The following is a 25,465-nucleotide window of genomic DNA, read 5'->3' as shown; positions in this document are numbered from 1 at the left end:
TTCTGAGGCTGCCTGGAACCGTGGTTTCTGGCCAGAGCTGCTCAGGAAAGTGGAGTAGATAAAAGTGACGTCATTCCTGAAGTGTCACTGATTGGCTGCGCCTCCAGCCCGACACCCAACAACAAAACGCGACCCAGCCAGCACGAAACAGCGATCCAAGCAAACGGCGACCCAACAAGCAGCAAACAGCAACCCAGGCAGGGGGAGGAGTAGGGAAACACGCAGAGCGTATTTCCCTACTCCTCCCCCTGCCTAGGAATCGCTGCAGACTGCCTGCCAACCTACAGAACTAACCGTCCTCAATCGGACAGCACGAAGAGGGAGGGCGGCGACACGGCGAACGAGCATCGGAGAGGACGAAGAGTGAGGGCGGCGACACGGCGAACGAGCATCGAAGAGGACGAAGAGGGAGGGTGGCGAGACGGCGAGCGGAGGAGGCGGGTGAGGGCTCAGGGCGGGGGTCAGGGTCCAGTAGTGGCGAGTCAGAAGAGGGGGGAGGGAAAGCGCAGCGGGTCCGATTCCAGTGCGGCCGTCATCTCCGTTCACTCAAAAGAAAGCAAGCAAACCTATGACATTCTGCAGGATGTTCAATAGACAGGAGTGGAAGTGAACAAAGCAAGTCTATGGTAAGAATGGAAGCCCATTGGTTAATCTCTGATTCCACTCCCCAAAACAGCCGTCATTCCTAGGAGCTGCTTTTCATTGTCGTTTTTACAGCTGTTTGCACTGGACAAAATGAGGGGGGGAGACACACAGACCCTGCAACTGGGAAAAAGGGAGGGAGGGATGGAGGGGAGGGACCCTGCAACTGGGAAAAAGGGAGGATGGGAGGAGGGGGGACCCTGCAACTGGGAGGAAGCAAGGAAGGGAGGGATGGAGGGAGGGGGGGACACCCCTGCAAATGGGAGACATACCGGGGGGGACGCCCCTAGAACTGGGAGAGAGGGGGGACCTGGCACATACTCTCATTCTCACACACACACTCGCACCCAGTCTCACTCTCTCTCTGTCACACACACACACTCTCACATTCACACTCTCTCAAACATACACACTCCGAGGAAAATCTTGCTAGCGCCCGTTTCCTTTAAAACAGAAACGGGCCTTTTTTTTTACTAGTAATGAAATATAATATGCACATAATTTGAAAAGCATTTAAATAAACACAAAAAGCAATACAAAATCTCAGTGCTCCTAAAAAGTGGTACATAGGTGGTGCCAATTTTGACCTACCAATTTTTATAAGTTTGATTAAGTCCTCTCCACAGTGCATAAGGCAGTATACTTGTGCAGAAATAACACTCTATTTTGAGTGTTCAGAGATAATACCTTAATCCATCACCCCTCAGGTAAGAACCATGATCTTTGACTGTGGTCCATTGTCCTTCTCAGTATTTAAGTGTTTTTATAAACACTGCACAGGCTGACAGAATTTAGTTATACAATAAACGTATCCAACATGTTACCTTTCTATTTCATCATGCTTTTTTTAACCAAGTCTTTTTATCATGTTTTTATATGTAGAGACATATTTTACATATATTGTTGCTAACTTTTAAATTGGCACCACATATGTACCCCTTTTTATGAGCACTGAGATTTTGTATTGCTTTTTGTGTTTTGTTTTTAAATGCTTTTCAAATTATATGTATATGTGTTTTATTATCAAGGGTTGATAGACTCCTGATACAGGCATCATCATCAAAACATGGCTGTGTCAAGTCTTCTTAATAAACTGTTCTGCTTTGACATCTTAGATTCTTCATTTAGATTGGACTTTACTTCTTCTTCTTCACCCATGAAACTTTGTTGCTCTATTCAAACCAGAGGAGTAAACAAATTAAATGTGGCCCATGAACTTTGCAAAAAGACGAACTTTGATTAATGCAAACAATCTATTTGTTATTTTAATCTTGAAATACATGCTGAGAAACTTACAGTAAACATCAAAGACAGCTGGTTCAGAAACAGATGATTCCTTCTGCCCCGGCATCTCATATACTACTATACATGTAAAATCTGCATTTAGATCATCCTTTGTTGGCATATACTGAAGAGATGATTTGGTAGTATATAGTCCACTTGCTTGATCTCTGTCTCTTTGAAAATCTATGATCACAGCTTTAATAAAAAAAAAAAAGCAAAGAATACATTTTAATGCTGTATATTTTAAGTTCCATTTTCTTACATTTTTGCATTTTCTCTTATAGCCTAAAAACAGCTTACACTTGGTGACTTGTTTTCTTGAAAATCAACCATTTATCTATAACATTACAGCATGTTAATAGCAACTTCAGAAATTTCTCTTCTTGCAAACTGTCTGACCTTTATAGATTCCTAATTAAAAATGCTTGCACTTGATGAGTTGCTCTGTAATAGAAGGCAGAAAGTTCAAGAGACATTTTAAAATGCATCTAACAATTTTTGGTTAACTTGTGCTGTGCCTTCAAAGAAAGCATTATACTGCATAATTATTCTTAACATCTGTAAGTGAGCATTTAAACACCACATCCTACTTATTACATCTTATAAGCCATACAGCAGTTCAGCAATATTTTCAGCCAAACTTAAACTTACTCCCTCATTCAATAACTTGGCACCTGCATTTATGCACGGAATATAGTTACAGTTTATTATTATAGTTTATTATTTATTTATTTATTTATTGCATTTGTATCCCACATTTTCCCACCTCTTTGCAGGCTCAATGTGGCTTACAATTACATCATGATTAGTGGAACTATATTAGAAAATAGACATTTAGTATTGCATAAGGATCTTGGGTAACATGATAATGATAAAGCATGATAGTAGTATAATAAGCAAAGATTGTAAGGCAATTCTGGATATATGTGTAGAAGTTCACATTTGTTGATCTTTGTGGTATGCCTTGTTAAAGAGATGGGTCTTCAGTAGTTTGCGGAAGTTAGTTAGTTCATAGATTGCTTTCAAGTTGCGCGGCAGCGTGTTCCAGAATTGTGTGCTCAAGTAGCAAAAAGGTTGACGCATGCCTTAGTTTGTATTTTAGCCCTTTACAGTTGGGGAAGTGAAGATTAAGGAATGTGCGGGACGATTTTTTAGCGTTCCTGAGTGGTAGGTCTATCAGGTCTGACATGTAACATAGTAAACATAGTAAATGACGGCAGAAAAAGACCTGCATGGTCCATCCAGTCTGCCCAACAAGACAAACTCATATGTGCTACTTTTTGTGTATACCCTACTTTGATTTGTACCTGTCCTCTTCATGGCACAGACCGTATAAGTCTGTCCAGCACTATCCCCGCCTCCCAACCACCTGCCCCGCCTCCCACCACTGGCTCTGGCACAGACTGTATAAGTCTGCCCAGCACTATCCTCGCCTCCCACCACCGGCTGGCTCTGCCACCCAATCTCGGCTAAGCTCCTTAGGATCCATTCCTTCTGAATAGGATTCCTTTATGTTTATCCCACGCGTGTTTGAATTCTGTTACTGTTTTCATTTCCACCACCTCCCGCGGGAGGGCAATCCAAGCATCCACTACTCTCTCCGTGAAAAAATACTTTCTGACCTTTTTCTTGAGTCTGCCCCCCTTCAATCTCATTTCATGTCTTCTCGTTCTACTGCCTTCGCACCTCCGGAAAAGGTTCGTTTGCGGATTAATACTTTTCAAATATTTGAACGTCTGTATCATATCACCCCTGTTTCTCCTTTCTTCCAGAGTATACATGTTCAGGTCATCAAGTCTCTCCTCATACGTCTTGTAATGCAAATCCCTTACCATTCTTGTAGCTTTTCTTTGCACCGCTTCAATTCTTTTTACATCCTTCGCAAGGTACGGCCTCCAAAACTGAACACACTACTCTAGGTGGGGCCTCACCAACGACTTATACAGGGGCATCAACACCTCCTTTCTTCTGCTGGTCACACCTCTCTCTATACAGTCTAACAACCTTCTAGCTACGGCCACCGCCTTGTCACACTGTTTCGTCGCCTTCAGATCCTCAGATACTATCACCCCAAGATCCCTCACCACGTCCGTACCTATCAGATTCTCACCGCCTAACACATACATCTCCCGAGGGTTTCTATTCCCTAAGTGCATCACTTTGCATTTCTTCGCATTGAATTTTAATTGCCAAACCTTAGACCATTCTTCTAGCTTCCTCAGATCCTTTTTCATGTTTTCCACTCCATCCCGGGTGTCCACTCTGTTGCAGATCTTAGTATCATCCGCAAATAGGCAAACTTTACCTTCTAACCCTTCGGCAATGTCACTCACAAATATATTGAACAGAATCGGTCCCAGCACCGATCCCTGAGGCACACCACTACTCACCTTTCCCTCCTCCGAGCGAATTCCATTCACCACCACCCTCTGGCTTCTGTCCGTCAACCAGTTCCTAATCCAGTTCACCACTTCGGGTCCTATCTTCAGCCCTTCCAGTTTATTTAAGAGCCTCCTGTGGGGAACCGTGTCAAAAGCTTTGCTGAAATCTAAGTAGATTACGTCCATAGCTCGTCCCTGATTCAATTCTCCTGTCACCCAATCAAAGAACTCAATGAGATTCGTTTGGCACGATTTCCCTTTGGTAAAACCATGTTGTCTCGGATCTTGCAACTTATTGGCTTCCAGGAAATTCACTATCCTTTCCTTCAGCATCGCTTCCATTATTTTTCCAGTAATCGAAGTGAGGCTTACCGGCCTGTAGTTTCCTGCTTCTTCCCTATCATCACTCTTGTAAAGAGGGACCACCTCCGCCGTTCTCCAATCCTTCAGAACCTCTCCCATCTGCAAGGATATGTTAAACAAATCTTTAAGAGGACCCGCCAGAACCTCGCTGAGTTTCCTCAATATCCTGGGGTGGATCCCATCCGGTCCCATGGCTTTATCCACCTTTAGCTTTTCAAGCTGTTCATACACACTCTCTTCCGTGAATGGTGCTCTATCCACTTCAATCTCATTTATACTTTTTGCAGTCCATCGCAGTCCTTCTCCAGGACAAAAGTATCTATTTAGCAAATTTGCTTTTTCTTCATCATTATCCACATAGTGGTTCGCAGTATCTTTTAGTCTCACAATTCCCTTTTTAGTCATTCTCCTTTCACTTATATACCTGAAGAAATTTTTGTCACCCCTCCTTACATTTCTAGCCATTTGTTCTTCCGCTTGCGCTTTCGCCAGACGTATCTCTCTTGGCTTTTCAGTTTCATCCTGTATTCCTCCTCATGTTCCTTTTCTTTAGTTTTTGTGTATTTCTGGAACGCCAACTCTTTAGCCTTTATTTTCTCAGCCACTTGCTTGGAGAACCATATCGGTTTCCTTTTTCTCTTGCTTTTATTTACTTTCCTTACATAAAGGTTCGTGGCCTTATTTATAGCTTCTTTCAGCCTGGACCACTGTCCTTCCACTTCTCGTATTTCCTCCCAGCCCATCATCTCCTTCCTCAGGTATTCCCCCATTTTACTAAAGTCAGCACGCTGGAAATCCAGAACTTTGAGTTTTGAGTGGCCGCTCTCCACTTTAGCTGTAATATCAAACCAAACCGTTTGATGGTCACTGCTGCCCAGGTGGGCACCCACTCGGATATTTGACACGCTATCCCCATTTGTGAGCACCAGATCCAGCGTCGCTCCCTCCCTCATGGGTTCCGTCACCATTTGTCTGAGCAAACAGCTTTGTAAAGCATCCACGATCTCTCTACTTCTTTCCGATTCCGCAGACGGAACCTTCCAATCTACATCCGGCAGATTGAAATCTCCCAGCAACAGCACCTCTCTCTCTTGTTTCCCAACTTTTGAATATCTGCGATCAGGTCTTTATCTAGTTCCTCCAATTGTTTCGGAGGTCTGTAGACAACACCCACATGTATAGAGGTTCTATCCTCTCTTTTTAAGGTGATCCATATCGCTTCTTCCTTTCCCCAGGTCCCTGTCATTTCAGTCGCCGTGATATCATTTCTCACATATAGAGCTACTCCTCCACCTTTACGACTCTCTCTATCCTTCCTAAACAGATTATAGCCTGGTATGTTTGCATCCCATTCATACGAACCATTTAGCCACGTCTCCGTGGGGCATCTCCATGAATGATTTTGTGAACCAGGGTACACATTTTGAACATGATGCGTTCTTTAAGTGGGAGCCAGTGAAGCTTTTCTTGTAGGGGTTTAGTACTTTCATATTTTGTTTTACTGAATATGAGTCTAGCTGCAGTGTTCTGGGCTGTCTGAAGTTTCTTGATTATTTGCTCTTTGCAGCCAGCATAGAGTGCGTTGCAATAGTCTAGATGGCTGAGTATCATTGACTGTACCAGGTTGCGGAAGACGGTCCTTGGGAAGAAAGGTCTTACTCTTTTTAATTTCCACATTGAGTGGAACATCTTCTTGGTTGTGTTTTTCGCATGATTTTCAAGTGTTAAGTGTCAATCAATGGTAACTCCAAGTATTTTTAGGGTGTCCGAAATTGGAAGATTCAGTTTTGGTATGTTAATGGTGGTGAATTTGTTCGTGTTATGTTGAGAGGTGAGTATTAGGGGGAGGAAGTAAATTATCATGAGCAATTTGTTGGTATTCATATTGGCTTTGGTTCGTGGTGTTTGGTTGTGCCTGAAGGTATTAGTGAATGAAATTTTGTATGAACATCAAGCAGTGTCAGCGTTAGGCAGTGTCAACATCAAGTAGTGTGAACATTAAGCAGTGAGTAATGTAGTTTCAAGCGGTATCTGCATTGAGTAGTCTTAACATCAAGCGGTAATAACATTAAGCAGTATCAACATCAAGCAGTATCAGCGTTAGGCAGTGTCAACATCAAGCAGTGTGAACATTAAGTAGTGAGTAAATGTAGTTTCAAGCAGCATCCGCATTAAGCAGTCTTAACATCAAACGGTAACAACAATTAAGCAGTATCAACATCAGGCAGTGTCAACATCAAGCAGTATCAACACTAATCGGTGTCCGCTTTAAGCAGCGTCCGCGTCGATCAGTATCAGCATTAAGTAGTATTTAGGAAGAGTAAGATAAAATAGTAGGAACAATGGTGGTAATCATAGAAAATAATCCTAATTTAAATCAAACACTTGGTGAAAAAGCCAGGTCTTCAGAAGAAAAAAAGTTTGGCACAAATTGAGAGGTAAGGAGTTCCATAGGAAAGGAGCAACATAGAAGAAAGCTCGATGTCTAGTGGATTCTAGATGGGTAAGTTTGAGACCAGGGAGGCATAATCGATGATCATTAATAGACTGAAGAAGTCTGACTGGGGAATTCAAGACTGGATAAATAAAGAGGAAGGCCAAATCTGAAGGCCTGTTTTTCAAGTGGTATTTGTAGAGTAAGGGAGAAGCATGATCAAATTTTCATGCATGACATAATAGTTTAATAGCTGTATTTTGAAGAGATTGTAATTTCTTTAGATTTAACCAAGAGCAAGCTAGATAAGTCTATATTACAGTAATTAATCAGGTAACAAGTAGAGACGGAATAAGAGAATGAAATGTATCATGGTCAAAGTACCTTCTGACTGAACGAAGCTGGTGGAGATTTTAAAAACTGGTCTTACATAAATTAGAAATCTGTGGGGAAAAGGTAAATTGAGAATCAAGAGTGATGCCTAAGTAGCAAAAAGAGTCTACTAGTAGAATAGTATTACAAAATAAATTTAAGACCAAGAAGGGTTAGGAAGGCTCCTGGTAAGCCAACAAGCCATGTTATTTTCTTTATTCGGGACTAGTCTATGATTACAAAGCCAATGTGATATAACAGTGAGACAATCTTAGAGAGGACCAATAAAGGGGGAAAGAGGACTAATAGGATAATTTAAATGAATGTAATTTGCATAAAAGTGAAAAGAAATACCAGTGGATTGGATAACTGAAGCAAGGGGACTTAGGAACAGATTGAAAAGGAGAGGAGACAGAATAGAGCTGTAAGGAACCCCACATGTTGAAGGGCATGAAGAAGAGGAAGAAGTGACAACCTTATAAGACCGATTTGTTAAAAAGGAAGAAAAAAGTAAGAACGGTGCCTGTCAGACCAAGGGATGAGAGATGAGATAAGAGTAGTGAATGGTTGACTAAGTCAAATGCTGCAGAGAGATCAAGTAAAATAGCAAGAACAATATTGTGCTTATCAAGATGGGAATGTGTTTCGTTTAATAAAGTACCTAAGACTGTCTTAGTACTAAAGTGAACTCTAAAACCAGATTGCTTTGGATGAAGGGCAAGAAATTTCTCTATAAATGTATGTATGTATTTATTTTAAAATGTCTATACTGCATAATCCAAAAGTGACCAGCAGTTAACAAAATATGCATACATAAAAGCATAAACAAAGCCTTTGTACTTTTAAACATGAAACATCAAATATACTAAAGCATATACAAAACAAAGGTTATCAGATACACGACTTCAGTCCAATAATTCCAATCTAATTATTTCTGCTAATTTACTGCTGCCCCATACATTTTAAATTCATGTTTAAACTGTTTTACTTCCTGAATTTTTTTAAGCCTTAAAAGTAAGCTATTCCATATGGTGGGACCTGCTACATAGAAAATAGTTGATCAGTACTCACTCAACTTTACAACGCAATGTGATGGTGCGTCTATACATAATTGTTCTGCAGACCTTAAAAGTCTCAAAGGTTGATATACATGTAGTTTTGCTGATAACACTTCAGATATCTGACCACTTAAAATCTTGAATACAAGATTTTAAACTTAATGTGACATTCAATGGGTAGCCAATGCAAAGCTTTCAATACTGATGAATCTAATGGCACCCACTAAAACTTCAGCTATTGAGTTTTGTGCAACTTGTAAAGCCTTTAATTGTGATTTAGATATTCCAATCAACAGACCATTACAATAATCAAAGCACAGCATTGTAAGGCTCTGAAATACTGATCAAAAGTTTTGGAGAGTTAGTAAATTATTTAAGCATCTAATCCATTGCAGTTTAAAGAAAACATCCTTCACAATTTTCTGTATCTACAACTTCATACTCAAGTTGAATCTAAAATTACATCCAAATGTTTAAAATCATTTACAATAGGTATTACCTCTCCGTCAAAATCAAACTATCCAGGTATATCAAAAGAAGCATATGGTGACAACAGCAATATCTTTGTTTTACTTAAATTTAATTTCAGAAAGTTTGCTTTCATCTAGCTAACCACAACAGACATTATTAAAACTCAATCAAAAATATTTTTACTCATGTCATTAAGTGGAAGCAGAAACTGGATGTCATTGGCATAAAGTCTGAAATTCAAGTTCAAACAATTCAATAGACAGCATAATGGTAACAAAAATATGCTGAAAAGTACAGCTGATAAGTTAGAACCCAGGGGTACTCCAGTACTTCTCTCTTTCAAATCAGATATTTCTTCACCTAAAGTAACACAAAATTGTCTATTCTGTAGAAAATAAGTAAACCAACTTAACAACTTATTTGAAATACCAATTGAATACAATCTGTTTACTAAAATTGTATGATTTACAGTATCGCAAAGCTGCTGATATATCTAAAATCATAAGCAGAAAATGTCTACCCTCATAAATTCCAGTTCAAATTACATCAGATAAAGACAAGCATAAGGTTTCTGTGTCATGATTAAAACAAAAACCAAATTGATTTGCATCTAAGAAATTATTTGTCTCCAAAATAACAAGTCAAACATATACTATTTTTTTCCATGACCTTATCTAAAAAATAAGATAGCGAATAGGTCTAAAATCACCTATTTTGATTCTTTACTTCCCTTTTTATGCTTTACTAATGGTCTAACTATGTGCCAGATAGGAGGAGGAGATTGATGAGCACAGGAGAGGGATCTTGGGGTGATGGTGTCTGAGGATCTCAAGGTGACGAAAAAATGCAACAAGTCAGTGGCTATGGCCAGAAGGATGCGGAGTTGCACAGAGAGGGGTATAGCCAGCAGAAGAAAGGAGGTGTTGATGATTTTTTTTGATGAGGCCCCACTTGGAGTGTTGTGTTCAGTTTTGGAGGTCACATTTTGTTAAGGACATAAAAAGACAAAGCAGTTAGAGAAAAGTGGTGGAAATGGTATGGGGTTTGCATCACACGATGTATGAGGAGAGAATTGATGACCTTAACATGTATACCCTGGAGGAAAGGAGACACAGGGGTGATCTGACAGACTTTCAAATATTTTAAAGGTAATAATCTACAAACAAATCTTTTCCAGAAACAGGAAGGTGGTAGAATTAGAGGACATGAATTGAGGCTGCCGGGGGGCCCACTCAGGAATCATGTCAGGAAGTACTTTTTCATAGAGAGGGTGGTAGATATACCTGGAATGCCCTCCCACAGGAGGTGGTGGAGATGAAAATGGTAACAGAATTCAAAAATGTGTGGGATAAACACATAGGAATCCTGTTTAGAAGGAATGAATCCAAAAAAGCTTAGTGGTGATTAGATGGCAACACCAGTAATTTGGAAGCAAAGCTAGTGCCGGGCAGACTTCCACGATCTATGCCCTGATCATGGCTGGACAGATTTGGATGGGCTGGAGTGGGGCATACAAATGGGTGACATCTTTGCATGTCACCGGGATGGAACAGCTTTCTCAGAGCTCCTGAATATACATGGCCCTTTCTGCATGCATCAGTCTCTTCAGCTCCTAGTTTTATTTTTCTGGTCTACTGCATCCAATAGAGTTCATCACTATTTTTGTTATCTTTTGCTCTCTCTTTTTTCAAGACAAAGATAGACAATTTAAACATTTTTCATCCCATCATACCCCAGAAAGATTTAGGGGCTACATATGCCTGCAATGTAATGGAAACTCCCAGAAGTTTGATCTCCACTTTGTTTGCCTAGCTTGTCTAGTCATAGGCAATGATCCAAAGCTGTGTGAGCAGTGTACGTTCATATCTTCTTGAACAAGCAGTCATCCATCTTCGCCTCAGAGGTATCAGCAAGGATAAAGAAGAATTTCCTCTGCATAGAAATCAGTTTGACTCTACCCTTAGTATTTGTTCCCTTTTCTTAGATTGTTTGCTCCCTTCATTCTGAAATGCCCCCGTGGTCTAATCACAAAACAGCAGCATTATCTGCCACTCATAGAGTAGAAAAGTGCCTTGGGGGTTACCAGGTCAAAAGCGCATCCTCCTTGTTGATATCTTCATGTCCATTTTAATGCAGACCATCATTAATACAACATCCTCCTTTTCAGCCTCTCTTCAGCTTCTAGAATCTTTACCAAATGCTTGGTGGTGGCAGTTGTCATTTACAGAAGCAAACAAAAACGGGGTATGGCAGGGTAGAGTGGGTGTCTTTTCAAAATCTGCATGGAAAGCGTATTCTGCAAATGGCACAGAACGTGATGATGTGAGAAACTGCATGTTAGATCTGCACCTCCTATAAACAGAATCCAGACTTGGTGGCACTTGTCTTTTGGGACTCAGAGTGTGTTGCATGCTCTACTGTGATTCTGAAGATTCTCTGTGATTTTGTTGTATGTTTTGACCTCATCCTATACCGCTTTCACCTGCACTCTGTCCCTGCCACTCCTGCCCACTCTCCTCTTTCCCATTCCTGCTTAACCTGTTATCTTTCTATCCCTTTCCACCCACCTGAAAGTCCCTCCCCCTCTCAAGTCCCAGCCCTGACCCAGTATACAATCCCTGTGTACCAGTAGCTGTGTGTAGGTGTGGGCCTTTCTTTGTCCTGGGCATGGGCCTGTGTGTGGGTGTGGATGTGGGTCTTTGTTTGTCCTGGGCATGGGCCTGTGTGTGTGTGGCTGTAGTGAGAGGCATGTGTGCTGAGTAGTTATTTGGTGCCTGGATTCAGGCCCACCAAAGGCATAGACAGTAGAGGGGAGGGGGAGGGAGAGGCATGGTGCAACAGATCTACAGGCTTAGATCATAATTCATGAACCTCTCACATAGGCAGTATATATGCAGATACACTTTGACAGGGAGACCATCAGGTAGCTCTACGAGCAGCTGCAGGAAAATATGAAGCCCAGTACTTGAAAGGGTCAGATCCTACCAGTATATGTCAGGGTTACCGTGGCCCTGGCTTTCCTGGCCACTGGAACTTTCAGAGCCCTCTGGTAGCTGCTGCAGGCATCAGTCAGGCACATCAGGATACATTGCACAGTTCCTGGAATGTTTTCTGAGGAGGGTCACGCAGTAATTTGATTTCCCCATGAGTGAGGCAGAACAAGACCATGACAGCTTTCTATGAGGTGACAGGCTTCCCATCATTCCTGGGAGCAATAGACAGGACACACATAGCCCTCAGACTACCCTCAGCCCATAAGGCTGCATATAGGAACAGGAAAGCAAATTGGTATGCAATGCATCCCAGAATATAACGGATGACTGAGCCAATTACTCTGGATTATGCAATGATGCATACATCCTGAGCCAGTCGGGCATCCATGAGGCCTTCCAGAGTGGACAGATCACAAGGGGATGGCTGCTAGGTGAGACCCAGAGTACACCCTGCTACGTTCTATGCATTTATCCTCCTACAGCTACATGGGCACCTATGCTGTACAATATAAAGCATAATAAAAAGGAAACAACTCCAAGGGGCAGTGGGACAGTATGTGAAAATATGAGGCCTGCTGTCATCGGAGAATACCTGCTACAGGTAAGTACCTTTGCTTTCTCAGAGGACAAGCAGGCCTATAATTCTCACAGATGGGAATTCCTAGCTACCAGGCTCACCGAAAACAACAACCAGTGGTCAACGGGACCTAGCAACAGTGAGGGAAAAAAAAGTAATTAACCTGGGTGAGAGTGCAGCCTGAAACAGAACAAAACGGGTCTAGGAGGGTAGAGTTGGACTCTAGACCCCAAACAAATTCTGCAGCACTGTCCAATCCAACTGTCACATCAGGTATCCTGCTCAAAGCAGTAATGAGATATAATTGTTTTGACTGAAGACCTCAAAGCAGTAATGAGATATAATTGTTTTGACTGAAGACCACATTGCAGCCTTGCAAATTTCTACAATGGAGGCTGACCTCAAGTGAGCTACCAACACAGCCATGGCTCTGACATTGTGAGTCCTGACACCACCCTCCAGGGTAATCCCTGCCTGGGTATAATGAAAGAAATGCAATCTTCCAGCCAATTGGAAATGGTACATTTTCCGATGGTGACCCCCATCCTATTGGGATGAAAAGAAAGAAAAAAGTTGTGTGGACTGTCTGTAGAGCTAAGTACAGTCCAAGTAAAAGACCAATGATCACTTGCAGTCCAAGGTGTGCAGCGCACATTCACTAGGATGGGCATGAGGTCAGGGGAAGAATGTTGGCAAGACAATCGACTTAAGGAACTCTGACACAACCTTAGGTAGAAACTTAGGGTACATGCGGAGGACTACTCTGTTATAATGAAACTTCATATAAGGTGTATCCGCCACTAAGGCCTGAAGCTCAATGACCCTGTGAGCTGAAGTAACAGCCACCAAAAATATGACCTTCTAGGTCAAGTACATCAGATTACATGAATCAAGTGGCTCAAAAGGGAACATTCATCAGCTGGGTGAGAACAAAGTCTGACAGCCAGGCTGTTGAATTTGGCCACCCGCCACATCTGGACGGCCTCCTGACACACAGGGTGTGATCTAGGGCCCTCCTGCTTGTTCGTGTAGTACATAGCAACCTGATTGTTGGAATGACTACAATTTGGTTGTATAATCAATTTCTGAAAGCCTTTATAGCATTCCAGATCACCCGGAGCTCCAGAAGGTTGATTTGGAGATCTGTTTTCTGGGCTGACCAAGCACCTTGAGTGTGAAGGCTGTGTAAATGAGCTCCCCACCCTACACAGAATGCATCTATCGTCAGCACTTTTGTGGGCTGAGGAATTTTGGGGAGTCCCAGAGTCAAACTGGATCAAATTGTTCACCAGATTAGGGACTGAACCAGCTCTGGCGGAACTTGGATGACATCCTCTAGGTTCCCTCCCCAGCCTGACACCACTGGGAAGCTTTGGTCCTTAGGGCAGTTATCATGTGAAGACATGCTGTGGGTATCACATGAACAGTAGAGGCCATGTGGCCCAATAATCTTAACATCTGCTGAGCTGTGACTTTCCAAACTGCCCAGACGCAAGTGGCGAGGGTGACAAGAGCATCTGCCCGCGCCATAGGGAGAAAAGCCCAACCAGGTTGTGTGTTCAACAGGGCTTCAATGAACTCCAATCATTGCACAGGGAGTAATTTAAAAACGAACCCTAGCAGCTCTAACACCTGAATAGTCCTCCGCATGGACTTGTAAGCCCCGTCCCATGATGTGCTCTTCACCATTCAGTTGTTGAGATTGGGAGTCCATGTGCACCCCTATTTGTGTAGTGACGCTGTGACTATTGAAAGACAGTTGATGAAAACCCTGGGAGCCAACACGAGGCCAAAAAGCAACACGCAATACTGGAAGTCCTCAGCCAAAATCGAAGATACTTCTTAAATGGAAGTATTGGGACATGAGTATAAGCATCCTTTAAGTCTAGAAAGCATAGCCAATCATTTTCCTGAAGCATGGGGAGAAGAATTCTCATGGAAAACCATCCTGAAATTCTCTTTGACCAGGAATTTGTTCAGGCCACTCAGGTCTAGGATGGGACGCATACCACCTATTTTCTTTTGCACAAGGAAGTACCTGGAATAGAATCGCTTCCCTTCTTTCCCTGGTGGAATAGGTTCAACCTCATGGGCCTTGAGAAGGGCAGAGAGTACCTCTGCCTGTACTTGCTTCTACTGAGAGCTGGATTCAGGGCTGGTGTTAGACATTAGGGGCCCAGGGCAGAAACAGGGGAGGGAGCCCAAAAGCTGACCTTCAGCCTATGCCTCCTTTAGTTTGAGGCAGGTTTGGGGGTCCCTATGGTATGGGGGCAAAAGGCAACTGTCCTGTTTGCCATCCACTAACACCAGCCCTGCTCGGAGGGCAATCTGGTGGTCTCTGAAGCCAATGCAGAGTGTAACCGAGATGGACTATTTGAAGAACCCACCGATCAGAGGTTATAAGGGGCCACTTTTCTTGGTAAAACCTCAGCCTCCCCCCGACCAACAAGTCATCCGGGACAGTCACTTTGACACAGCAGAGGTTGGCAAGCACATGATCAGATAATAGACTATTTCACCAACAACAAAAATGCAAAGCTACTGCTCTACTGCTCCATGCTCCAATCCTCAAATAGGCTGGCAAAAGATGCCATAGCATCTCATGGGCTGGGAATCTTACTCTATGCTTTTTCCCTATCCCACTCATAACAAAGGCACTGCAGAAGTTTCAACAAAGCCCTGACAACATGATTTTCAAAGTGCCATGCTGACCACATCAGGACTGGTTTTCTCTGCTAAAAAGGTTCATAGTTCTACCCCCATACAGAAAACCATTGCTTCCATTGATATTAACTCAAAATGTAGGCCACCTTCTCCATTCCAATCTCAGATCATTATCCCTCAATCAATCTCAACTCTAGGACTACCAGAGCCTATTCATGATACATAGAGGGGCATTTTCGAACGGGGACGCCCATCTCTAAGGGCGTCCCGGCGAAGGGGCAGGGAAACCCGTATTATCGAAACAAAGATGGGTGGCCATCTTTCGTTTTGATAATATGGTCGGGGACACCCAAATCTCAACATTTAGGTCGACCTTAGAGATGGTCATCCCCGGTTTTCGGCGATAATGGAAACCGAGGACTCCCATCTCAAAAATGACCAAATCCAAGCCCTTTGGTCGTGGGAGGAGCCCTGGTCCCCCCTTTGGTAGTGCACTGGTCCCCCTCACATGCCAGGACATCAACCGGGCACTCTAGGGGGCACTGCAGTGGACTTCAGAAATTGCTCCCAGGTACATAGCTCCCTTACCTTGTGTGCTGACCCCCCCCATACCCACTCCCCACAAATGTACACCACTACCATAGGGGTGAAGGGGGGCACCTACATATGGGTACAGTGGGTTTCAGGTGGGTTTTGAAGGGCTCCCATTTACCAGCACAAGTGTAACAGGTAGGGGGGATGGACCTGGGTCTGCCTGCCTGAAGTGCACTGCTCCCACTAAAAACTGCTCTTGGAACCTGCATAATGCTGTCATGGAGCTGGGTATGACATTTGAGTCTGGCATAGAGGCTGGCAAAAACTGTTTTTAAATTTTTTTTTGGGGGGGGGGGTGGGAGGGAGTTGGTGACCACTGGGGGAGTATGGGGTGGTCATTCCCGATTCCCTCCGTTGGTCATCTGGTCATTTTGGGCACCTTTTCGAGGCTTGGTCGTGAAAAAAAAATGGACCAAGTTGGCCAAATGCTCGTCAGGGACGCCCTTCTTTTTTCCATTATCGGCCAAGGACGCCCATCTCTTAATCACACCCCAGTCCCGCCTTCGGTATGGTGCCGACACGCCCCTGTGAATGTTGGTCATCCCCGCGACGGAAAGCAGTTGAGGGCGCCCAAAATCGGCTTTCGATTATGCCGATTTGGGGGACCCTGAGAGGACACCCATTCCCGATTTGTGTCGGAAGATGGGCGTCCTTCTCTTTTGAAAATGCCCCTGATAGTGTTGCAAGAAAACCATCTACCAGACACACCTATATTTTTAAATAGTACATGTTTTCCAACTAGTATTTCATAAATCGCCATGACCCTATTTGCTGTCTACCTGACACCATCTTGCTCTACTTACATCATCTCTATGGTTTGGGACTCCATCAGAGTACATCTCAGTGCCCTCTCCTACCAGGCTCTAGTTGATTGGCTTCTGGCTTCCCAATTCCCTATCATTCTCAATTTATAAGAGGGTTTCTCCATAATCAAATCACCATTGCAGAAGCGCTGTGTACGTCTTGTAGTGCTATAGAAATTATAAGTAGTAGTAGTAGTAGAAGCAGTCTGTGCCAAGGGACCTCAGCATCATCCTGACATCATTTGAGTCCATCTGCTTTGCTTAAGGACATCACCTAAGTACTTTTCCTCGTAGCAGTTACCTTTGCTAGAAGAATAAGTGAACTTTGACATTATATGAACCATATGCTCAGTTTAATCACAATAAAGTGGTTCTTTAAACTCACTCCAAATTTTTACCAAAAGTTTTAACACCTTTCCAAAATCTACATAATCCCTCCATATTCTGTAGAGGAGCTTATGCTTTACCACCACAACAGAACTGATTCATCAGAAAATCTGTGCAGCTCTTTGTCTCCTTTGATACCCACAGAATTGGCATTCCAGATACCAAGAGCAGTTTAGCTAATTGTCTAGCACTCTGCAACCAATTCAGTTATGAATAAGGGCACTCTATCATCTAAAAAATATAACCTCATGAGATCAGAGCCACTGCCGGGTCTCCTGGTCTGCTTCGCAGGACACTGTTTGTAAGGTAGAGACATAGTCCTTTCACCATGCACTACTGCTTGGACCAGTTCACAAATCATGCATTTGGTCAAGCTTCTAGCCAATCTGTTTGTATGATGTTACAATTCTTGCACTGGAAAATGGGCAATACGATATAGAGAAAAGCAGCCCTGAGTCGCTCACTTGTGTGCCTGACTCAGTCTTGCTTGTAGGCAGGTAAAGCATTCTTGATCACTTGTAGCACATGTTTCGCACAGGCAGGATTACTCAGGTACATAATCCCTCTTACTTCCCTGAGAACTGCATTAATTCTTGAGCTATGAATCAACAGAGAAACTGAGGAGATTGCTGGGGAAGGGAATGGTCATACATGCTCAGAACTTTACAATAAAAGTTTTAGAGCTGTTTTATCCCAGCAATGGCATCCCTATGTTTATGACTGATCAATCTACTATCTAAAAAAACGCTCGTTATAGCTGATGCTACCTGTTTTATATTTTTCACCACTCTATAGGTCAGCTGAATCATAATTGTACTGCATCTACCATTTACAATATAGGACTTTTTTTGCATTTTTTAATTTTATTTATTTTTTACATTTGTATCCCACATTTTCCCACCTTTTTGCAGGCTCAATGTGGCTTACATAGTTCCGTTTACGGCGTTAGCCGGTTCCAGTCTGAACAAATACAATGTGTAATGAATACACAAGGTGATGTTGTGGTAGAATGAAGTACATGTGTGATAGGTATAATTGGGGGGGAAATAGAAAGGGGGAGGAAGAGTCAGTTAATGTCCATTACGGTCTTTGGTTACATTGTGTCGCAGGTATCCAAGTATTTTTATGTTGGGTCGGTGGGGTATGCTCTTCTGAACAGGTCTGTCTTTAGTGCTTTCCGGAAATTTAGGTGGTCAAGCGTAGTTTTTACTGCTTTTGGTAGTGCGTTCCATAGTTGTGCACTTAAATAGGAAAAGCTGGATGCATAGGTGGATTTGTATTTGAGTCCTTCGCTGTTTGGGTAATGGAGGTTTAGGTATGATCGTGGTGATTTTGTGGTGTTTCTGGACGGCAGGTCGATGAGGTCTGTCATGTATCCTGGTGCCTCGCCGTAAATAATTTTATGAACAGTCGTGCAGATTTTGAAAGTGATATGTTCTTTGATTGGTAGCCAGTGCAGTTTTTCTCGGAGAGGCTTGGCGCTGTTAAAACGCGTTTTTTTCCAAATATAAGCCTGGCTGCTGTGTTTTGAACGGTCTGAAGTTTCTTTATAATTTGATCCTTGCATCCAGCATAGATTCCATTACAGTAGTCTGCGTGGCTTAGTACCATTGACTGTATCAGGTTATGAAATATTTCCGTTGGGAAGAATAGTTTCATGCATTTGAGTTTCCACACTGAGAAAAACATTTTCTTTATGGTGGATTTCGCTTGGGACTCTAGTGAGAGGTTACGATCGATTGTTACTCCAAGAATTTTCAGGCTGTCTGAGATAGGGAGGGTGTATCCTGGGGTATTAATGTTTGTGGGTTTGTGTGTATTGTATTGGAATGAGATGATAAGACAGTGTGTTTTTTCTGTATTGAGTTTTAATTGGAATGCATTTGCCCATGAGTTCATGATGTTTAAGCTGAGCTTGATTTCGTTGGTAATTTCTGCCAGATCATGTTTGAAGGGGATGTATAATGTAACGTCGTCAGCGTAGATAAATGGGTTAAGGCCTTGGGTGGATAGGGTCTTGGCTAGTGGAATCATCATGAGGTTGAAAAGGATCGGTGATAGTGGTGATCCTTGTGGTACTCCGCAGTCTGGTTTCCATGGTGACAATGTGTTTGTTTTTGATTTCACTTGATATGTTCTTGTGGTTAGAAAACCCTTGATCCAATTAAGAGTGCTCCCTTCGGTTCCGAAGTATTCTAGGAGTCTTAGCAGTATGTTATGGTTAACCATGTCGAACGCACTTGACATGTCAAATTGGAGGAGGAGAATGCTCTTGCCTATAGCAATTTCCTGCTTGAATTTGGTTAGGAGTGTAAGTAGTACTGTTTCGGTGCTGTGTAGGGGTCGGAATCCTGATTGTGACTCATGTAGTATATTGAATTTGTTTATGTAGTCATTAAGTTGTTTGGTCACCAGTCCTTCCATTAGCTTGACTACTAATGAGATAGATGCTACTGGGCGGTAGTTTGTAATGTCGTTTTTTTTTTTTTTTTTTTGGTGTCTTTTGGTATTGGGGTGAGCAGGATGTTGCCTTTTTCTTTAGGGAAGATACCCTGTTGAAGCATGAAGTTTAAGTGGGATGTGAGATCTGTTACGAAGCGGTGGGGGCAGATTGTATTAGGTAGCTGGGGCAGGTGTCCAGTTGACAGTGGCTGTTGGAGTATTTTTTAATCGCCTGGGTAACTGTGTCGGCGCTGAGGAGAGTGAAATTTGACCATAATCGGTCAGCAAAGGTATTCAGTGGAGGAGTGGCCTAGTGGTTAGGGTAGTGGACTTTGGTCCTGGGGAACTGAGTTTGATTCCCACTTCAGGCACAGGCAGCTCCTTGTGACTCTGGGCAAGTCACTTAATCCTCCATTGCCCCATGTAAGCCACATTGAGCCTGCCATGAGTGGGAAAGCGCGGGGTACAAATGTAACAAAAAATAAATTCAGGCTATGACCATTTATTGGGATACTTAGTCTTGGAAAGCAGATCATAGTACTAAAATGTTGACGATGACTAGCATAATACATACTTTCATTAACTTCTTTTAGCAATTTTCCATTCTTATACCACGTTAGGTTGCTCTCTGGATAGCTGTCTCTGGCAATACATTCACCAAGCTGTAAAACAAAAAGCTATACACTTAGCACTTTTGATAACTATTATAAAGCAACTTTTACATTTTACTTAAATCTGTTTTGAAGAATTATCAGACCACAAAGCAGATTTATTTAGTTACTGTTTTAGGTTCTTAATTTTGATTGCATTGGTGTATACAATTGTCATCCAAAATATGACAAGATGTACAAATGGTCCAACAGCATGAATAGATAAATTCAAATTGCTTGTGCCATATCCGCAGAAATGCTATTTGTGACAAACAACATTGCTGTGTGTATGGCATAAGTGAATGGATGCAGGCATACTGCCAAAACCTGGCCAATGTTGAGTCCTTTTAATTTCCTTAATCCATATTTGAGTCAATAAAATTTTTTTCAATTATTTTTCACTTATTCCTCACTCTGCATTGTATTGTGACTGTACAGCAAAGATTTGTCCTTTTCTTTATTTCATATTAATTTTCATGAAAACCATCATTTTTTAAATATGAGACTCAACTGAAATAGACTAATTCAGAAAAATGCTCTTACCATATTAAGTCTTCCCGTTTCAATGAAATTTGCTTGGGTCACAATCTCGGGTTTAATTGGCTGTTCTACAAAACATGGATATAAATAACAATTGTATCATGGTCACAAAAAAAAAAACCTCTTAAAAAAACAAAAAACCTGACAATTTAGAAATATGGGGGTCAATATTCAAAGTGTTCTATTCCATTCAATCATGAAAATGTGGAGAAAAAAAGACTTCAGAAACCATGGAGAAATCTCTTAAAGAAAAAAACTTTTTCAAGTACTCCGAGAAACTCCTCTTCAATCACTAGTCTTCACAAAAAAAAACTCCACTCTTCATTCATGAAATACTTGTACAAAAACTAGTGTATTGTAAAAGGTGTTTGTACAAGTATTTCATGAATGAAGAGTAGAGGTTTTTTTTTGTGAAGACTAGTGATTGAAGAGGAGTTTCTCTGAGTACTTGAAAAAGTTTTTTTCTTTAAGAGATTTCTCCATGGTTTCTGAAGTCTTTTTTTCTCCACATTTTCATGATTGAATGGAATAGAACACCTTCAATACACGGATATTTTCAGTAGAATTTGTTGCGTTATTAGTTGATTTATATTCTACTTATTCCTTCATTATATATCAGGGTCAATATTCAAAGCAATTTAAACTGTCAGAAATGGCTCCTGGCTGCTAAATCACTTGCTTGGGGCTAACCAGGCATATTCAGTGGTACTTAACCAAATAGTGCCAGATTAGCACTGAATCCAAAACCAGCTACTCTGTGGGCCATTAAATCATCTAGGTTTTATCTGCCTGAATATGCCCAGATATTCAATGCCAGTGCCTGGACATACCACTGGCTGAATATCAGACCCATGGGTAAAAAGCTAAACCTTCACTGTATTTTAGTCCATATTGGGCACCTGGAAAAATACACGTTGAAAAACTTTTTTTTACTTCTTATACCTCTCATTTCCCCTGAATTGATTCTCAACCCAGTTCTTGGGACAAACTCAAGCAGTCTGGTTTCCAACATATTCATATTGAAAATGCATGAGATGTATTTGCACACAATGGAGACAGAGCATGCAAATCTCTATTATGTATATTAACTGTGATATCCAAACTGGCTAGGTGTATCCTTTAACAAGAGCATAGGAAAAGCCACACCAAGTCAAAACAAGGTCCATCAAACCTACCATCCTGCTTCTGACAGTTGCCATCTAGGTCACAAGTACCTGGCTGATCACAAACCGTAGATCCAATTTCTCATAGCTCATTTCAAGGGATAAGCAATGACTTTCCCAATTCTACTGAATAAACATTTGTTGAACTTTTTCCTCAGGAGCCTGCCAAAACTTCTCTTGAGTCCTGCTATATTAATCACCTTGACCATATCCTCCAGCAACAAAACAAATGGTATTTTGCCATATCATTGCTTACTGTAACATCATACCTCTTCTCCCAAAACCACAAGGCAATCCAGTGGCCATATGGCTATAGACCATAAAACTGATTTCATTCAAGGATTCCAAAAGATTTTATTTGCACATTTTAAAAGGAATCTAAATGATTAAATAAACCTGTGTTTCTTCATTAAAAATCCCCAATCAAGCCTTACACAAAATTATTCATATTTCATAAATCAATGATACATTATCCTAATGAAAAAAGCATGGCAGTATTATAATACTTTGAGGGTAAGGAGTGAGGATGATATACAATTTTAAATGCAGGTAGATTATACGCTTGTTTGTCTTATTTGTGGCATTATCTAGAATTAAATAAATGCTCTCTTATATTACTAACAATGGATAACAAATGCCATGAATGAGATACCTGATCTAGGGTTACCATATGGCTCCAGAAAAAGGAGAGCAGATTGAGCCAGTCTGGGTTTTACTTCCATTGCTTTCAATGGAAACAAAACCCGGACTGGATCAATGTGTCCTCCTTTTTCTGGAGCCATATGGTAACCCTACTGATGTCCCCTACATCAACATGCAGTTCAGAAACTATCACATAGTGCTTGTTTTTACTTACTGAACACTTTGACTACTGTTGGTGCTTCAAACACATTATCTTCGACTACTAACATACACACAAATTTCTTCTGATCAGTGATGCTTGCATTGATGATGAACAAGGTAAAATTTTCTGTCATGTATAATCTGTCTTTGTATTCTGGTACGTCGTCATACTGAGCAATTGGTTTCGCTACAGCTCTTGTTGCAACAAATTGTCTACTACCATCTGCCAGTTCCTAGAAATAAAAATAACTATTTTAGCATATATGAAGTACAGCCTTATTAAGATGTTTCTAGGTGCGCTCAATGTTCTAATTTTCTAAAGACCTAAGGTCTCGTCTTTCAAAAATATATTTCCAGTTGTGATACTGGCCTTGGGGCTTGCAGCCTGCCAGAAAGTCTCTCTGCAAGCCTATTTTCTAAGGAAAGGCCCATGTGGGCTTTCCTCTTGTCAATTTGGTCATTTGCCAAATAGGTATCTATCTTGGCAAATATATTTTCACCTTCTCTGAAGTAGGTACAATGTATGTTGCACAAAAACAAAACAGGACTTTCAAAATCCACTCACGAAATTTGCCTGCTCTAACCTCCTTTCACTCACTTTTGCCAGCAGGAAGAAGTTTAGACATAGAGCAAATACTTTTATTTGCTTTCAGGTGGGTGGGGGGGGAGGGGATTTTCGAATGGGCTTTTACACATGTAAAGTGTTGTTTCTCATTTCCAAAAGATGTTTTCCATAGACAGCAATATTAGTCAGGCACACAAATGGATAATGTTATTGCACATCACCTGGACAGAACACTGGAAACTGTGCATTTGCCGACGGCTACTCTTATTCTGATTGGATCAAAATAAACAAGTAGGAGAAAATATTTTTTGACTCAAAGAATAGTTAAGCTCTGGAACTCGTTGCCAGAGGATGTGGTAACGGCAGTTAGCATATCTGGGTTTTAAAAAGGTTTGGACAAGTTCCTGGAGGAAAATTTAATAGTCTGTTATTGAGATGGACGGGAAAGCCACTGCTTGCCCTGGGATTGGTAGCATGGAATGGTGCTACTAAATGGGTTTCTGCCGGGTACTTGTGACCTGGATTGGCCACTGCTGGATGCAGGATACTGGGCTAGATGGACCATTGGTATGGCTATTCTTATGTTCTAATGTAAGTTTTCCTTTTAGGCAACAAGATAAACTCTGTGTTCAGGTATCTGTCAATCAAACCACAGTGACTGATCAAAAGGAAAAAGTTAAAAGGTCCCTATTGGCACACTGATTGCAGTGTGAATCACCAAGGGAGCACAAACACATAAGAAGGCCAGGGCTGAGTTCCTTTCAGTCCAGAAGAGGTGCTGTGAGAAGACTTCCATAGAGGGAGAAGATCTTCATTGGTAAGAATTTGCTGGGAATTTTCTTTTAAACTTGAGGAAAGGTAGACTTAGAATTAAATAGGTACCCTCAGGGACTTTATTTTAAATTACTCTACACAGCTAATAAGCACAGGAATAACTTATGAACTTTTCTTTTAGGAAATTATCCAAACCTTTTTTAAACCCTGCTAAGCTAACTACTTTTACCATATCCTCTAGTAACAAATTCCAGAGTTTACTTATACATTGAGTGAAGTAATATTTTCTCAGTTTTCTTTTAAATTTACTACTTAGTAGATTCATTGTGTGCCTCCTAGTCCTAGTATTTTTGGAAAGAGTAAACATTGTGATTCACATCTACCTGTTCCACTCCACTCATTATTTTATAGACCTCTATCATATCTCCTCTTAGCTGTCTCTTCACCAAGCTGAACAGCCCTAGCTGCTTTAGCCTTTCCTCAAAGGGAAGTTATTCCACCCCTTTATCATTTTTGTCACCCTTCTCTGTACCCTTTCAATTCTGCTATATCTTTTTTGAGATGCGGTGACCAGAATTACACATAGTATTTGAGGTGTGGTTGCACCATGGAGTGATACAAAAGCATTATAACATTCTCATTTTTGTTTTCCATTTCTTTCCTAATAATTCCTAACATTTTATTTGCTTTCTTAGCTACCGCTGAACACTCAGCAGAGAGTATCAATGTATCATCAATGATGACACCTAGGTATCAATGTATCATCAATGATGACACCTAGATCCTTTTTCTGGGAGTTATTAGTTTAAGACTGCAATTACATGTGTAACTTTAGGTGTGACCACTTATGCTAGCTCTATGGCAGGCCTAAATGTAGCAGTTAAACTGACAATAGCATGTAATTGCTTGGCCTGCCCCTGCCATGCCCCTCCCACATTCACCCCCCCCCCCTTGCAGTTATGTGCTATAAAAATGGTAAAATTATGTCTTACCTGATAATTTTCTTTCCTTTAACACAGCAGATGAATCCAGGAACTAGTGGGTTAAGTCTGCCTACCAGCAGGTGGATATAGACATAAACAAACTAAAGGCAGTGATGCCAGACAGCCAGCTCCTTCCTCAGTTAGTATGTCATTCGTAAGCATTTGCCTAGGCCAAAAATATGAAACCAATAACAACCAGAAACCATCCTCACTATGAAAAACAGAGAACCAAATAAGAACTTTGAAATAACTGCAACTTGATCCAGAAATCGGAATCCTTTCCGTGTTCCCATATCTGTCTGAATTCTGCAAAAGAGAACCCGGAAGGAAAAAATTGCCACACTGCGCGGAAAATGAAACAAATTGTCAGCTGAACTAGGGAGGGATCCTGGATTAATCTGCTGCGTTAAAGGAAAGAAAATTATCAGGTAAGACATAATTTTACCTTCCTTGTCATTTGCAGCAGATGAATCCAACTAGTG

At 41.5% G+C, this 25,465-nt stretch overlaps 1 protein-coding gene across 4 annotated transcripts in view; it reads right to left on the bottom strand.

Moving 5' to 3' along the window:
• Positions 1-25,465, bottom strand: part of ALCAM (activated leukocyte cell adhesion molecule) — a 289,118-nt gene that overhangs the window by 153,651 nt on the left and 110,002 nt on the right. For all 4 annotated transcript variants that reach the window (XM_030204168.1, XM_030204165.1, XM_030204166.1 and 1 more), the window contains exons 3-6: positions 22,675-22,894; positions 20,659-20,723; positions 20,040-20,127; positions 1,939-2,121 (exon numbers count right to left, since the gene is read on the bottom strand). In XM_030204168.1, coding sequence (XP_030060028.1) covers positions 1,939-2,121; positions 20,040-20,127; positions 20,659-20,723; positions 22,675-22,894 — 556 coding nt within the window. The remainder of the gene's footprint in view (positions 1-1,938; positions 2,122-20,039; positions 20,128-20,658; positions 20,724-22,674; positions 22,895-25,465) is intronic.

Source organism: Microcaecilia unicolor, chromosome 5 (assembly GCF_901765095.1).
Source record: "Microcaecilia unicolor chromosome 5, aMicUni1.1, whole genome shotgun sequence".
Lineage (NCBI taxonomy): Eukaryota > Metazoa > Chordata > Amphibia > Gymnophiona > Siphonopidae > Microcaecilia > Microcaecilia unicolor.
Note: the sequence above shows the minus strand (reverse complement) of the source record. Positions and strands in the feature narration are given on the sequence as shown.